Here is a 15,024-nt window from a genome sequence, read left to right as displayed (position 1 = left end):
TTGAAAACTGACAGTTAGTCTCTATGGTCTAAACTGCTTCTGTGCAGGGAGTGCATCAGCGAAGATCATAGAGACTAACTGTGTTTCTTTTTTGTGTGTCCATTTAAGTTGTGTGTCCAGTCATTTAAGCAGATGTTTCCTTCTTAGGAATAATCTCCTTGATTCATTCACAGATAGAGAATTCCAAGTTTCCATTAATTAAATGGATTCAGAAAGAGTAATATCTTCATCATCACTATCATTTGTTATACCATATTTATTAAGCCAAGATGACCACATGGTAGATCCCTGGCATTTGATCGGTTCTAAAACTAGAACATTTACCACAGAAACCATCGGAATGCTCATGCGGAGGCTCAACTTTTAGAACTTTGTCCAACCATTGTGCTTTTCTAATAACAACCCTCATTGATGAAAAGGCTGGATTTGCTTCTCAGATGCCCCATATGCCACAAATTGAAAAATGAATATGAAAGAAAAAGATTTGTTCATGGGACACCAGTAGGAAGAGGCATTATCAAAAATTCTTCCCATGGGGCCCCCAATAAAATCAAGCTTGTGCTCTTGACAAGTGCCTTTTAGGATGCCTAGCCATGACTATATCTGTCCAATGTAACCAAGTAATCAATATTTAGGATCCACTAAACATACCAGTGAGAGTGGAGACCAGTATTGTTTTGGGTCGGATATTGATGATGCTGGATTTAGGTGTAAGTGTGACCCGGTAGATGGTATTTGGGTTTAAATCCCCCAGTTCCACACTAGTCTGATCTCCAGATAAACTCTTCCGTATAGTCCTCCATATGTCAGATTCCGGTGCATATTCCAATAGGTAAAACTCTTCATTAATTGAAGACGAAAACAGCTGTGGCCATGTTAGTCGAAAGCTTGTAGTTGTTATGTCATGAACCTGCAGTGGTATTTCTTGAATGTGTTCTGGCAAAGGAGAAAAAAAACAAACACATCACATCAACTACATTACTCTATATTACTTGTCTGAATCCTGGTCATAACAAACAAATACATATATTGAGGAAGTCTTCTGAAATAGAATGTAGAATGTTACACTTATATTTTTTCAAGGATTAAAGAGCAATACATGTTATATATAAACTCATTTTGAGAGCACTTTGAGAGTACACATTTTATAGGTTTTCATAATGATGCATACAAATCCTCTTCTAGGCACTTAAAATAATTATTTTTTGATCAGAACTCCCATTTCTTTCAGAGATATATAGCTGATAGTTCCTAGGTTATCTAGGTAGATTTCCGCTTTAACCCCTTAAGGACCAAACTTCTGGAATAAAAGGGAATCATGACGTGTCACACATGTCATGTGTCCTTAAGGGGTTAAGCATCCTAAACAGGTGACTTAAAGGGACACTAGAGTCACCCAGACCACTTCACCTCAATGAAGTGGTCTGGGTGCCAGGTCCCTCAGGTTTTAACCCTTCACATGTAAACATAGCAGTTTCAGATAAACTGCTATGTTTACATTAGGGGTTAAGCCAACCTCTAGTGTCTTCCTGACAGCCGCTAGAGGCGCATCTGCGACGCTGGATGCGAATTTCGCATCTATTGCGCAGAACGTCCATAGGAAAGCATTGAGAAATGCTTTCCTATGGACTGTTTGAATGCGCGTGCGGCACTTGCCACGCATGTGCATTCCGCTCCACTCGGGAGCTGACGTCGGCGAGGGAGGAGAGGTCACCAACGCCGAGGGAGCCCAGCGCTGGATTAAGGTAAGCTGCTGAAGGAGTTTTAACCCCTTCAGTGCCCTGAGGGTGGGGGCACCCTCAGGGCACTATAGTGTCAGGAAAACCGCTTTGTTTTCCTGACACTATAGTGATCCTTTAATATAGTATGCCAGTGAGATGTGTGGGTTATTAGCCCTACTATACTATCGGACTAAAAGCTCTTCAGAATATATCATACTTTATTCCTACCTTTTTTGTGAAACCAAATTAGAGTAAACTTAAATGAGTATATTGCAACATTTTTTATGGTTGACAGATAACAGACATTGCAAGACAAGAAATATACAGCAGTCCTCCCAAAAGTCACTATTTTTGGGTCCACTCCCGCCATCTTGACTTTGTTCCCTGGTGTCCCACTTTTGGGGATACCAGGAAACTGTCCCCAGAAAGCAAGCTATGCACAAGTGAACCATTAGACATGATCTTGGCATTAGGGCCGTGCATAGAAGGCTGCTCCCTGCATGGTTGCCTTCAGTGGGCCACCCTGCTTGATTGTCAGGTAGCCTGGTGTAAATGTACATATATGCCTGGCTGACCTGCCAATATGGTGACACAAGTGATGGGTTTCGTGTCACTAGCCTGTCCCCTATTACTCGGTGCCTATAAATTCAGTACTTATAGGAAAGGATGGATTTATAGACAACAGAGTAGGGTGAGGATATGAAAAATGTATGCTACTAAATAGGATGATTTTTTTTATATATGTTCTCATTAAAGTATGCATTTAGACCTCTGATAATCCAGAGGTAATTATATTGAGAATGTGTGTAAATGTACATATATGCCTTGCTGACCTGCCAATATGGTGACACAAGTGATGGGTTTCGTGTCACTAGCCTGTCCCCTATTACTCGGTGCCTATAAATTCAGTACTTATAGGAAAGGATGGATTTATAGACAACAGAGTAGGGTGAGGATATGAAAAATGTATGCTACTAAATAGGATGATTTTTTTTATATATATGTTCTCATTAAAGTATGCATTTAGACCTCTGATAATCCAGAGGTAATTATATTGAGAATGTGCAATATTATAAAGTATCCCATCATTGGAATCTATCAAACACACCTGGGAGAGTGGAGACTCGTATCGTTTTTGGCCGGATTATGCGTACGTTGGATTTAGGAATGAGTGTCACTCGATAGCTGGTGTTCGGAGTCAAGTTGCTTAGTACTGTGCTAGACTGATCTCCGGGCAAAATATCCTGTTTAGTCCTACTATTTTCAGATTCCACTGAATATTCCAAAATGTAACTTGCTCCTTTGACTTGAGACAACAAGCCTGGCCAGCTCAGCCGAAAGCTAGTACTTGTTATATCATGAACCTGCAGTGATATTTCTTGAATTGGTTCTGTGAAAGAGGAGAAATACCATTATAGCTACGAAATAATGCATGAGATATTTTACTCTGGTCATAACAGGCATGTTGTTTAAATTTAACATGAATAGGGACATGTTACTGCAGGAATGGGCTGCTCAAGTCTTCAAGTCTCATTAATGAGTTAGCTTGTAAAGAAGCCATATGTGTTAAACAGAAGTCAATAAAAATCATGAGTACACGTTTTTATGAGAAATATGTCAGTAGAACATTTTTACAGGCAGACTTATATATTTATTTTTCTTATCAGGGCTATGATTCATGTGAAGGTGTAATTTGTACTGAGATCCCAAAGCGATGATGTAATACACTAAGTCATTTATTACCAGTATTATGTACTACAGAAAGATGTATTGAGCTGTGATAACTTACATTTCAATACCACAAGAGAATCCACAGTAACATCTTACTATATTATTCTTCAAAGCCTACGTACCACAAAACTGTAGAAACATTATATTTTTGTATATAGATTGCCCACAACGTGGGTGTTACTGTAAAACTCACCCAACTGTTTTGGGACAAATGACCATGCAATCCTTGGTCAGCAGTGGTTGGCACATACAATAATTATGGGGGTTGTACTTCCCCCGGTAATTAGGAGGGCACAAATTAACACACCTGCCAAATTACTGGGGTAAATGTTCTCCAGTGAATGACACCTTACAGCAGGTTGAGATCTATTAAACATACCTGGCACAGTTGAGACGTGTATCGTTTGTGGCCGGATTGTATGCACATTGGATTTAGGAATGAGTGTCACCCGATATGTTGTATTTGGAGTTAAATTCGCCAGTACCGTACTAGTCTGATCTCCAAGCAAAATCTCCTTAATGGTTCTACTTGTGTCAGATGCCAGGGAATACTCCAAAAGGAAGCTCTGTATTTTAACTCGAGACTGCAGGCCTAGCCAGGTCAGCCGAAAGCTGGTAGTTGTTACATCATGAACCTGCAATGATATTTCTTGGATCGGTTCTGTGAAAGCGGAATGATGTCATTATTGCTACTTCACATTGCATCAAATACATTTCTACTGTCCTAACAAGCACAGGACTTCCACGCATCATACATAAATCAGGACATGTTTCTTCAGGAGTGGGCAACTCGAGTCTTCAAGTTTCATTAACGGTACAAATTGTAAATAAAATATAAAGGTTACATATAGATCAGACTTATGAAAAGGTCATCTTTTTCAGATAATTATTAGCAAAATATTCTTTATAGGTTAATTGGTAGAGGATGATTTCCTCTCAAACTTTTATCCACTTGCATTTAGAAAACGCCATCATATTTTACATATGATAACTATTTTTCTTATCTTTTATAAGTTACAAGCTCAAAAGCAGTGTTGTCAGATTTTCCCTAAAACCCACATTTATTGTGAAGCATATCAAAAAGTGAATTTCTGTCTCCTAAATGTATTGTTACCCTTTGGGTCTTCTTCCCTAATCTCCCTTAGAATACTTGCTTGTTTAAGTAGGGCTCTCGTTACCTCTTGTTTCTGAAATAAAAACTGTATTTATTGGAGTTTTGAAAGCATAAAGTAATCACCAGCAGATACGATATGCACGTGACACTGCATCAACTTTGCACACTTCGGTGTAGACTCTACACAAAAGGGGTGATAAACTGCTCCCCGTTTTCCAACTGGTGTTGGACAACTCCAATAATTCTGTATCAGCTATGGTTGCTAGATAATTATGGGAGTTGGCAGAACACACAGCCTTAGTGGAGGAGAAGTTTTTATTTTATTTTATTTTTTTATCTCTGGAGTGAAAGCTCTCCAATTAATCCAACCTAACATGATGTCTTTCAGAGAACCAACTGTAATATGATAGTAAATACAAATGGCATTAGTTACATTCAAGGTCATTCACTAACGTGAGAATTCAAAGTGTTTGAACAGTTTGGCTAGAAGTATTTGGACAGAAAATAAGAAAGTGAATATGACACATAAATATTTAGGTTACAGGAAAGATGTCTTTGTCACCTATTTACTAGTTTAATGTTATAATAAATGTATATTACAGAGCATTATAAAATAAACACCCTCCTTTTGGGAGCCTACATTAAAATATTTACACCTAAATAGACATGACATATATTCTCTAAGTATAAGGTTAAACTCCTTCTAAATGTTCAATATTAGAATAATGAGTTAAAAAAATTTAAGAATATTGAAAGTTGAGGAATCGTACCCCAGTCTGGGGGAACCTCAATCGAGGGCTGATGGAGAACGGTAATAACAAAAACAGTGGAAATCCTACCCTTATTAATACTACGGGTCAAAAGACAAGAAAACAAAAAACATCTAAAAACTACTCCAAGGGAAATAAATAAGCTAATCAACTTCCATCCACAAGGAAAGGAAAATAATGCCAGTCCTATAGCACAAAAGGATGAGGTAGGTCTTGAGTGTAGGTAAACACAAAGGAGGATCCAGGAAGGGTTATATCCACCAGTTCTCCCTCTTTTTGGGTCCCTAGTCTACCGTTCTCTCTCTTTTTGGGTTGGAGGGGGTACCCATAATACTTTTATTATTATTAGAATAGTGTGTCCTGTATTACTTTTTTACACATACCTGGGAGAGTGGAGACTTGGATCGTTTGTGGTCGGACTAAACGGAAGTTGGATTTAGGAGTAAGTTTCACCCGATACGTGGTATTCGGGGTTAAGTTGCTCAGTACCATGCTAGTCTGGTCTCCAGACAAAACCATCTGTATAGTTCTACTTGTGTCAGTTTCCAGAGAATACTCTAGAAGGTAATTTTCATCTTTAAGAGGAGACAGCAGTCCTGGCCAGGTCAGCTCAAAGCTGGTAGTTGTTACATTGTTCACCTGCAGTGATATTTCTTGGATCGGTTCTGTAAAGGGGAGCAATATAATTATTGATACCACATATTCTATCAGACACAATAATCACAATAAAGTCTCTCCACAGATTCTCCATCAAATGAAGGTCTGGGCTTTGACTGAGCCATTCTAAAATATCCAGATGCTTGATTTTAAAGTGTTCCAGCGTGGCCTTGGCTGTGTCTCCACAGTCATTATTCTACTTGAATTTGAGTGGTCTCCTCAGTCTCAGTTGTCTCAGAATTGCAGCGGTGGCTTAGCAACATTTTTGTTTTGTGCTAAGGTAATAATAATACATTTTAGGTTTATCATACCAGAGTAATGTCTTTCATGTTTGGGAATGCTGCTACCCCAGGTCTTTTGTCCAATTCTAAAAAGAATTATGATTTTATTTTCTCAACAATGGGACTTTTAGAACGTATCTCCCCTTTGTTTATTTGCAACATATTCATGAATGTCTCTATACATAGCTGAACTAACCATACAGACAACTTAGGTGGCCACCTAAGGCCAACTTTTAGAGAGGAGCCCAAGAACCATGCTTGCCAAGCTTGATAATTCACCATGTCTTGTGGATGTTGAGCCTCAACAAGTAACCTGTGTAGTACGGTACCCTGAGGGATCTTAATCCTTCTCTTCTCCGATCTGGTGTTAGTTTTTAAAAAGCAATTCTAGACCAGAGTTCTAAAAGAAAATTAATCATTACTGACACTACCCTCAATTGTGATCGTACAATAAAATATGGTACTTACTGTCAGATATTTAGGATCCATTGAACTTACCATGGAGAGTGGTAACTTTTATAGTTTGTGGGTGGAAATACTGAATATTGGATTCGGGAGTGAGTGTAATCCAATAGGTGGTATTAGGGGTTAGGTTGTCCACTAATGCGCCAGTCTGATCTGCCGTCAGAATTTTCTGTACACTCCAGCGTTTGTCAGATTGTAGTGAATAATCCAAAGTGTAACTTTCTTCTCTCTGCATCAACAACCGTGGCCATGTTAGTCTAAAGCTCGTAGTGGTTATATCAGAAGCATGGAGCCTTTTCGAATGGATCAGATCTGTGAACAAGAGAGAAAAGAATTGCATGGGAATAATCACTCTGTTTGAGACAACATGATCAGGCTAAAGATACACTGTAGTCTGTATCACTGTCAACTGTGTCGCCATAGCAATACCTTCATTAAAAATAAAAACTGAGGGTTATGTGGATAAGGAAAGTAGTACAATTTCAGTGGTAGACATTTGTATCTGTGTTTATGTATAAATATATTACTGCCAGAAATGCACCCTGGTGAAGTATCAGCTGCTAACTAGAAAACACATTATTTAGTTAATTACAAATAAAGAAAATGCCAATGGCATAGAGGTCTATGCCAACAAGTGAATGACAGTGGAAACAGGAGAACAGTCCAACAGGTGGTTCTCCTGCTCTTCATCACAGTGCAACTAATTGAGCAAGTGCATCTTGGATTTGCTGGGAAATATAAGAATGGAAAGAGACGCATCCTTCCAAACTTGCTCCTCTGCACTGGGTGGATGCCGGAATGTTGTCATCATAGAAGAAGACTGTATTGCTTTAGGAAGAGTTCCCAAGCAGTACCAATTGTCTTGGAGAATGTGTGGAAGTTCAAAATCCACAGGCCCCCGACCGTGGCAGCATTGGTTGGCCATAAGGCAACTGACTAAATAATTATAGTTATCATAAAAGATAAATCAATTGCTTTAGGAGCAGTTATGCCCATGTTGGCAGGTGTTGGATCTGGGATGGAGGGGTTGGGGAGCCAACATGAGGGACAGTATGCAGAATTTACATGCGACATGAAAAACATGGTCTATCTACATGTCCCCTTATTATAGCCGGTTCCTCCTTTTCTAAACTGTCCGCGACTGAATACATGTGATTGTATCACAGACTTCCACATAAATAAAATGTAAAAGATATGAACATTACCAGATTGCCATTTTGTAAAGCACAGAAATTAACGTTTCATACTTTACGACTGTGCGATTAAATGTACTACAGAAGTGAAAAAATAATTGCTGCTCTTTCTCTGGATTCTGAGTGTAGATGTTATATACCGCAAAATTATTTTCATATACAGCCTCCACAACATCGTTAAAATGGGTGACATGAAAGGATAGTCACCTTTCCCACAAAGATCCGTTGCAATGCTACTCATCTGAAAATTAAATGGCAAAATCTTGGCTAAAGTTTTATTATTTTAAATGTAATTCTATATATTCAATTCACCATAATTCCGTGTTTAGAGGTTAGAAATGATTGGGAGGTTATTTTATATTCTACAGGACAGTATAACCTCCTAATCAAATCTGGACTGCAATTGTGTTTAAAGCTCCCCAGTTTAAATAAATTACGTGTGTGTGTCTCTCCCCCCCCCTCCTCCTCCCCCTCATAATTGCTTACCCAATTCCACAAAGTTTCACTTTTTGGTTAATTAAAATTCTACAAAGTGTGCTCTCGCATACTTCTCTTACTGGAATTGTGTGGGTAAAATGAGCATCTGTGGGTTCCTTACTGGCACTGCCAGATCAACTATAGCACTATAGCGAAATGTGCATGAGCAATACATGATAAGTGCTACCCAGTACAATATAAAATTCATATATACATTCTATATAATAAAGGCCATCACTTTTCAAACCTAGCTCATCAGTATACATAAATTACATATGCATTCAGGAAAACAAACGCCCATTGACACAAATATATCTAAAACAAAAATTTCATATGTTTTGTTTTAATTTTTAGGAAACTGGTTTGTGAATATGTATTACTAAAAAGTGGACACTAGATGGCAGTATTGTTTCTTTTTTGGCTGCTTGAACGTTCTCATCAAAAGAAATGCTTTTAACCCCTTAAGGACCAAACTTCTGGAATAAAAGGGAATCATGACATGTCACACATGTCATGTGTCCTTAAGGGGTTAAAGGGGTCATGGTACAAATATATTCATTTGTGGAAAAAGTACAGAGCTTCCAAACCCCCTATGGATTAAGTATTCAATAGAAGCATCTGGATGTATAATTGGTAGTTTGTGTTACAGGATAACCAGCTGAGCTCCATTTAAAATAACTACTATTTATAATCAGAGCTTTATGTTTTCCCCAGTGATTCCAGGTGTATTAAACTATATTCCATTGTGAGGACAGAGAAATTTCAATCTGCGGGCCAGTACGAAGCATTAAGATAGCTGAGGGTCCTCTTTATGGGAAAACGATTGCTTTCGTATTTGTTAATTTACTAGTAAACAATAATACAAAGTAACATAAAATAAAACATTTCACTCAATAAACTTTAGATTTTTATAAACTTTTATAGATACAATTATAGTATTCTTTTTTTTTTCTTTTTTTTTTTTTACCACTACAGTGAGCCTTAGAGAGTCTGGTTCACAGAGGGTGGCCAGATTCACATCATATCTTCATCCTAGTGGGTGATACATGAAAAGTGCTACCTTGGGGTATGCTAGGTTAGCAATCATACAGAGCAGAAAGGACGTGAATTCGTCAATTAAGGACAAAGTCCAGCGGAACATTCATGATAATGCAACCAATTCTCAACACATTAATAAATGATCTTGAATTAGGCTTTGAAAGCCATGTTTCAGTGTTTGCAGATGGCGCAAACCCTGTAAAGTAATACAATGTGAGCAGGATATTGCTTCGCTGCAGAGGGATTTACACAGGTTGGGGGACTGAGCACTCAAACGGCAGATGAAATAAGGTAGGAAAAATGCAAAGTTATGAACTTCGTGGTAAAGAATGTAAAGCCATTTAAACCCTAAACGGTAGTGATGAGCAGTTGTATGGACAGACTGCCCTTAGTTTAGTTTACTTATTGGGGTTTTGTCCCTGGGCTCCCAAAAAGTGGCACACCAGAGAGCTAACCCGGGACAGTAAAACAGGGACTGAAATATGGGATTTCTTGCAGAGCGTAGAACTGTTGGGAGATATGCTTCTTACACCAAGGCTTCACCCAAACATTTTCCTGCCTATATCTACTAAATAATCCATCCATTCTCTGCTGACAGTGTGATCAACTCCAGCCCCTGTGAATAATACATCCATTCTCTGCCGACAGTGTGATCATCTCCAGCAATAATCTATCAATTCTCTGTCAACAGTGTGACCATCTCCGGTCCCTGCCAATAATCCATCCATTCTGTGCCGACAGTGTGACCATCTCAGGCCCCTGCCAATAATCCATCCATTCTCTGCCGACAGTGTGACCATCTCCGGCTCCTGCCAATAATCCATCCTTTCCGTGCCGACAGTGTGACCATCTCTGTCCCCTGCTAGTAATCCATCCATTCTTTGCCGACAGTGTGACCATCTCCGGCCCCTGCCAATAATCCATTTATTCTTCTGCCAACAGTGTGATCATCTCCAGCTCCTGCCAATAATTAATCCATTCTTCTGTCGACAGTGTGATCATCAATAATCCACCTTTCACTGAGCAACATCAGTACCCAAGCACACAGGAGGCATGGAACCATAATGGACAATAAGAGCAGCAGAACACTCAGTCTGTCTGTCTAGTATTCAAGATCCTTGTGAAAATGTTCCTACCACCTTTATCTATCCATGATCCACCCATCTATCCATCCGTCCATCTGTATTAGATTGGCACCCACCATCCTCTCCTATTGGATAGAGGTGCCAAAACCTCTTTGGCTGGGCCAAAACGAGTAAGTCGTAAACCTTGGTCAGAAAAATATATCTCAGCTACTCATGGCTACAGTGCAGTGCCCATACACCTCCACAGTAAGGTAATAAGATCCCAATAGAGAGCAAAAAAAATATCACGTTAGAAATTCCTGCTATCCTTTGAGGGAGCTGACAGGATCATATTGATATTCTAAGAAGCTGTGTCTTAGTCTGACCATTTAGTCATAATCTTGTGTCATTATAATGTACACTGTTTAGAATTGTTTTCTATATCTGTTGCTTCAATATTGAGTTTATAATTGTAACATTTACTGACCTTAGAAACAGGTCCCACTTTTTTATATTTAGTTTTGGTCCTGTAAATATCTACATCTGCCCTTGATACAAGTAAGCAATTTTCATCCCAGGCTTCCAAACCAGTAAGCAGAACAATTCTGCAGGAGTACGTTAAAATTTAATTTCTTTTATTATGAATCCAATATATAACAGCTCCAAAAAGTAGACCGATAAAAGCATTGCTTGGACCAATTCAAATCTCAATTATAAAACATATCGACTTGGGATAATGTGTTTCATGTACGGAAATGCTCTGTCACATCATCTTTGACATTTATTAAGAAAGTGTATCTAGACTCACGAAACGCGTTGGATTGAGTCTAAATGACTTGAAATAGAAAAAAGTAAGTTCATCCAAAATATTCAGAGTTCTATTATTTGAACTTTTTATATGTAGAATTAATAATAAATGTGATGGGATTTTAAAACATTAGGGATTGATCAAGACATGCTCTGGCCCTTCGACAGTCCTGATTTCATTGGGACATTCCTGATTTCAGCGGGACAGTCTCAATTTCAGTGGCACACTCCCGATTACATCAGTGCAACTTTGTTGCATAAGGGGATACTATACCCTTGCAGATATGTATTTTTCAGCTTCCAGGTATAAGTTGTTGGTAAGTTCAGCATATCTATAGGAACCCAAAAGCCATATGGGAATAGTTGCTAATCCTTTCCACCCCTGTAAGATAAGAGTTCTTAAAAAAGTGTAACGTATTCATCCGCTTATAAAAATGTGGTTAATGGCATTTACGGTCCACACAGGAAAAGTTGTGCCGAGCAGCAACCAAATCCACAGAAGGGTTAATGCTGAGCAGCAATTATGCAAATGCAATCCAACTTGTGCATACAACAGGCAGAAGGACATTATTCTCCTCCCCTATAGTCAGTTGTTCCACGAATAAGATCAGAACTCACAGACCAGTACGGGAGGCTTCTGATTGGTCGAGCCACTTACTGCTCATGGCGAGGGTTCCCTGTAGCTGTAGAAAGCCTATCTCAGCGGTGCAGCTACATCATGCCTTATTTTCTATCTTAATATCCCTATTTTCTAGGAAATTCATAATTTTAACAGAGCTCCACAGCAAAAATACTCTCAGTAATGAAAATACAATAAATGTGTTTAGAAATCAGGCTGTGTAAATAAGATACATTGTTTTTTTTATCTAGATTACATTGTAGATGCAGACATTTGTAATTTACCAAACAAATTCTTAAATCAGTTTCGCCCCCGGACACACCTTTATACCACTCCCCCCCCCCCCCCCACCTAAAATTTAAGTGACCCTCTTTGTCGATTGGAAATGTTGGGTAATATGCTCATGACCTCTAAAGGAGAGTGCTTTTTTATTTCATATTTTGTTTCATATATTTTTAAATGATTATGTGAATAATGCAATAAAAGTAGGGGTAATTTTTTGCTTATATTTACTGTTAAAAATGTCATACAATTATTTGTTTTTAAAGGCTAATTAATCTATGCATTCCCTAGTTCACAGGTCATCCAGGGAGCAGAGCAAGAGGAGGTAATGAAATTTAGGACCTAGCACCCACCTATTAATTACGGTAAGTGCTACAGAGAAAATACATTTTAGGATGGGAATCTTTGGAAGAACACTGTGAGCTTAGGAAACATTAGCTATTTTCATTCTGTTGAAGATTTACTGAGAACATAATAAGTGTTTAGCTTTTTGCCGCATAGTATATTAATATTCATGGACTGAGTCTGAGTCCTAAACAGATGGGAAATTAAAAATATCTGATATTTGAGGAATTCATTAATATGTAAATGATTTTTTTAGGACAGAATGGGTCTATTCACTAAATAGAAACGTGTAAAACTGTGGACTTGTAAAATTAAGAATATAATACTCAATATGGGAAAAAAGTATCTTGCGGCAATATCAAACTGTATTGGACATACTGTGCCCCTTGGCTGGGTTATCCTACATTTTTTAGGTCACTAGAACTTGTGAATTTGCCTTAGCGATATGAGGGTCTACATGAAATTTCACAAGAAACAGCTGATGGGAAATAAAAGGAATGTTTCGGACATCTTCTCTATTGCCTCATTGACACAATTTGCTAAAAATCAGTTCCTAAAGGAGACAGAGTGGTCCCTACTTTGTTACGTTGACTTCTACAACAACATAAACATTCTAATATTCTATGCAATGCTGTAAAGTGACTGTGCCACTTTAATTAATGGCAGCACATGAATTCTACATACTCCAGTGCCGGGAGGTACTTTTAGTCCTTGCCCAAGAGAATACAGAATGTATATGTGACCAGAAAATAAAGTGTCACAGTCGCCCTAATTCCTACGAACCCCGCTGATCTGCAGGAACAAGAATATTATTTGAATGCTGAGACTCTAGACCACAGTAGCGTTCTCTGGGGAGGTGGCAAACAGACAGCAGGATAGCAAAGAATGGAAAGGTTTAGTAATGGAAAATTTAGGCAAAAATGAAAGTTGTGACTATAGCTCTGTTGCAGATTTTTTTCAGATATTTTGACGTCAGTTTTGCAAACTAGTTTTCAGTTCACTGCCATTCGACCAATCGATGTTTAGAAAATAACCCTTGAGGAATAAAACACATCGCTCACGCTCTAGCACTAAAAGTGTTAATACGATTAAACCCTTTTAACCAGGGTCTATCTCGTCCCATCGGCAGATCTGCCAGTGGCATGTGGCATTGGACACACACAACAAGGCATGATGGCAGAACTCATGACAGATCGAATTCCTTGGCAGAGGAAACACCCTGAATAAAGAACTGATTCTTTCATTACTAAACAGTTTCTGAAATAAAGAACTACCTTTATACTCCGTGAGAATGAAAAGCTTTTATGTATCTAACATTTGGAGGGCAGCTGAAAAATTGAATTAATTTTTTTGTGAAAATAGCTTTTTGTGAAAACCCCCCAAATATATGGTGTTCACATAGCGATAGTGCAGATACCTACCTAAATCAGGTGTGGGCAACCTTTGGCACTCAAAATGGATTAGAACGTTAAGAGCATCATGGGAGATGTAGTCCACAACATCTAGAGTGCTAAAGGTTTCCTACCCCTGACCAAGAACAAATATCATCGAGTGTTTACACTTTACATTTTCTTCAGGACAGCAGATACGCTCTACTCACCGCATACCTGCCAACAAGTTATTCAACCCAAGATGGACACCATACTATTAAACACATTACTGTGAGTTTCATAGAGCTGTACACAACACTGCACAAAGTATTGTATATATACCTATTTTTCTATTTGCCATTTTAGGTGTGCCATACTGATTTCCAGGTCAGTCCCCCTTATGTAAAGTGTGCCATCTTCCACCCCCCAATTACACGAAACCAAAGGATGTTCATTTCCAGCATGAATCGTGCCAGTTTTCTTTGCCGAAACAGCCAAGTGATACCCAGTACCTTGGCATTACCCAGAAAAACAACTTACCAAACTTACCAACATTCCCCAACCCCTAAATATATGTAAGCATTAGGGGATCTCTTAATAACCCTTCCCTAAAATGTCAAATATTTTTAACAAACAAAATTCAGCCAAACAATAAATGCAAGGCCTCATGCTCTGACCCTAATAGGCATTTTTATCCCCATCAGGACTAGGGGGTTAAGAACATACTGGCACATCGTTTTGTCATGAAGGAGTTTAAACAAAAAAACAAAAACTCACAAAAGGAACACTGTCCAGAAGAACTACAGCTCAGTGTAGTTGTCCTGGTGAGTATAGTCAATCCCTGCAGGCATTTTAATGTTAAAGGCAGTGTTTATATTGCTGCCTAGGAACACAATCCAGTGACAGACCCGGCTACTTGTGCTGCTTCTAGGGTCAATGCAACACATTCAGCAACTCCACGTTCTGCATGGAGGCGCCGAATGTTCCTCATAGAGATGCATTGATTCAAGGTGCGGAGGTGCTGATTGGCAGAGCGTGGTGTTCCCTGCCCTATCTATCTATCTATCTATCTATCTATCTATCTATGTGC

The 15,024-nt window shown here is 38.7% G+C and overlaps 1 protein-coding gene across 2 annotated transcripts in view; it reads right to left on the bottom strand.

The window, feature by feature from the left end:
- VWA1 (von Willebrand factor A domain containing 1) overlaps positions 1-15,024 on the bottom strand; it is a 114,104-nt gene that overhangs the window by 37,012 nt on the left and 62,068 nt on the right. Inside the window, exons 3-7 of one of the 2 annotated variants that reach the window (XM_063436411.1) lie at positions 6,773-7,051; positions 5,720-6,001; positions 3,832-4,113; positions 2,830-3,111; positions 652-936 (exon numbers count right to left, since the gene is read on the bottom strand). In XM_063436411.1, coding sequence (XP_063292481.1) covers positions 652-936; positions 2,830-3,111; positions 3,832-4,113; positions 5,720-6,001; positions 6,773-7,051 — 1,410 coding nt within the window. The remainder of the gene's footprint in view (positions 1-651; positions 937-2,829; positions 3,112-3,831; positions 4,114-5,719; positions 6,002-6,772; positions 7,052-15,024) is intronic. The other variant, XM_063436412.1, reaches the window with a different exon arrangement.

This window comes from Pelobates fuscus, chromosome 11 (genome assembly GCF_036172605.1).
Source record: "Pelobates fuscus isolate aPelFus1 chromosome 11, aPelFus1.pri, whole genome shotgun sequence".
Lineage (NCBI taxonomy): Eukaryota > Metazoa > Chordata > Amphibia > Anura > Pelobatidae > Pelobates > Pelobates fuscus.
This window is presented reverse-complemented; position numbering and strand designations above follow the sequence as displayed.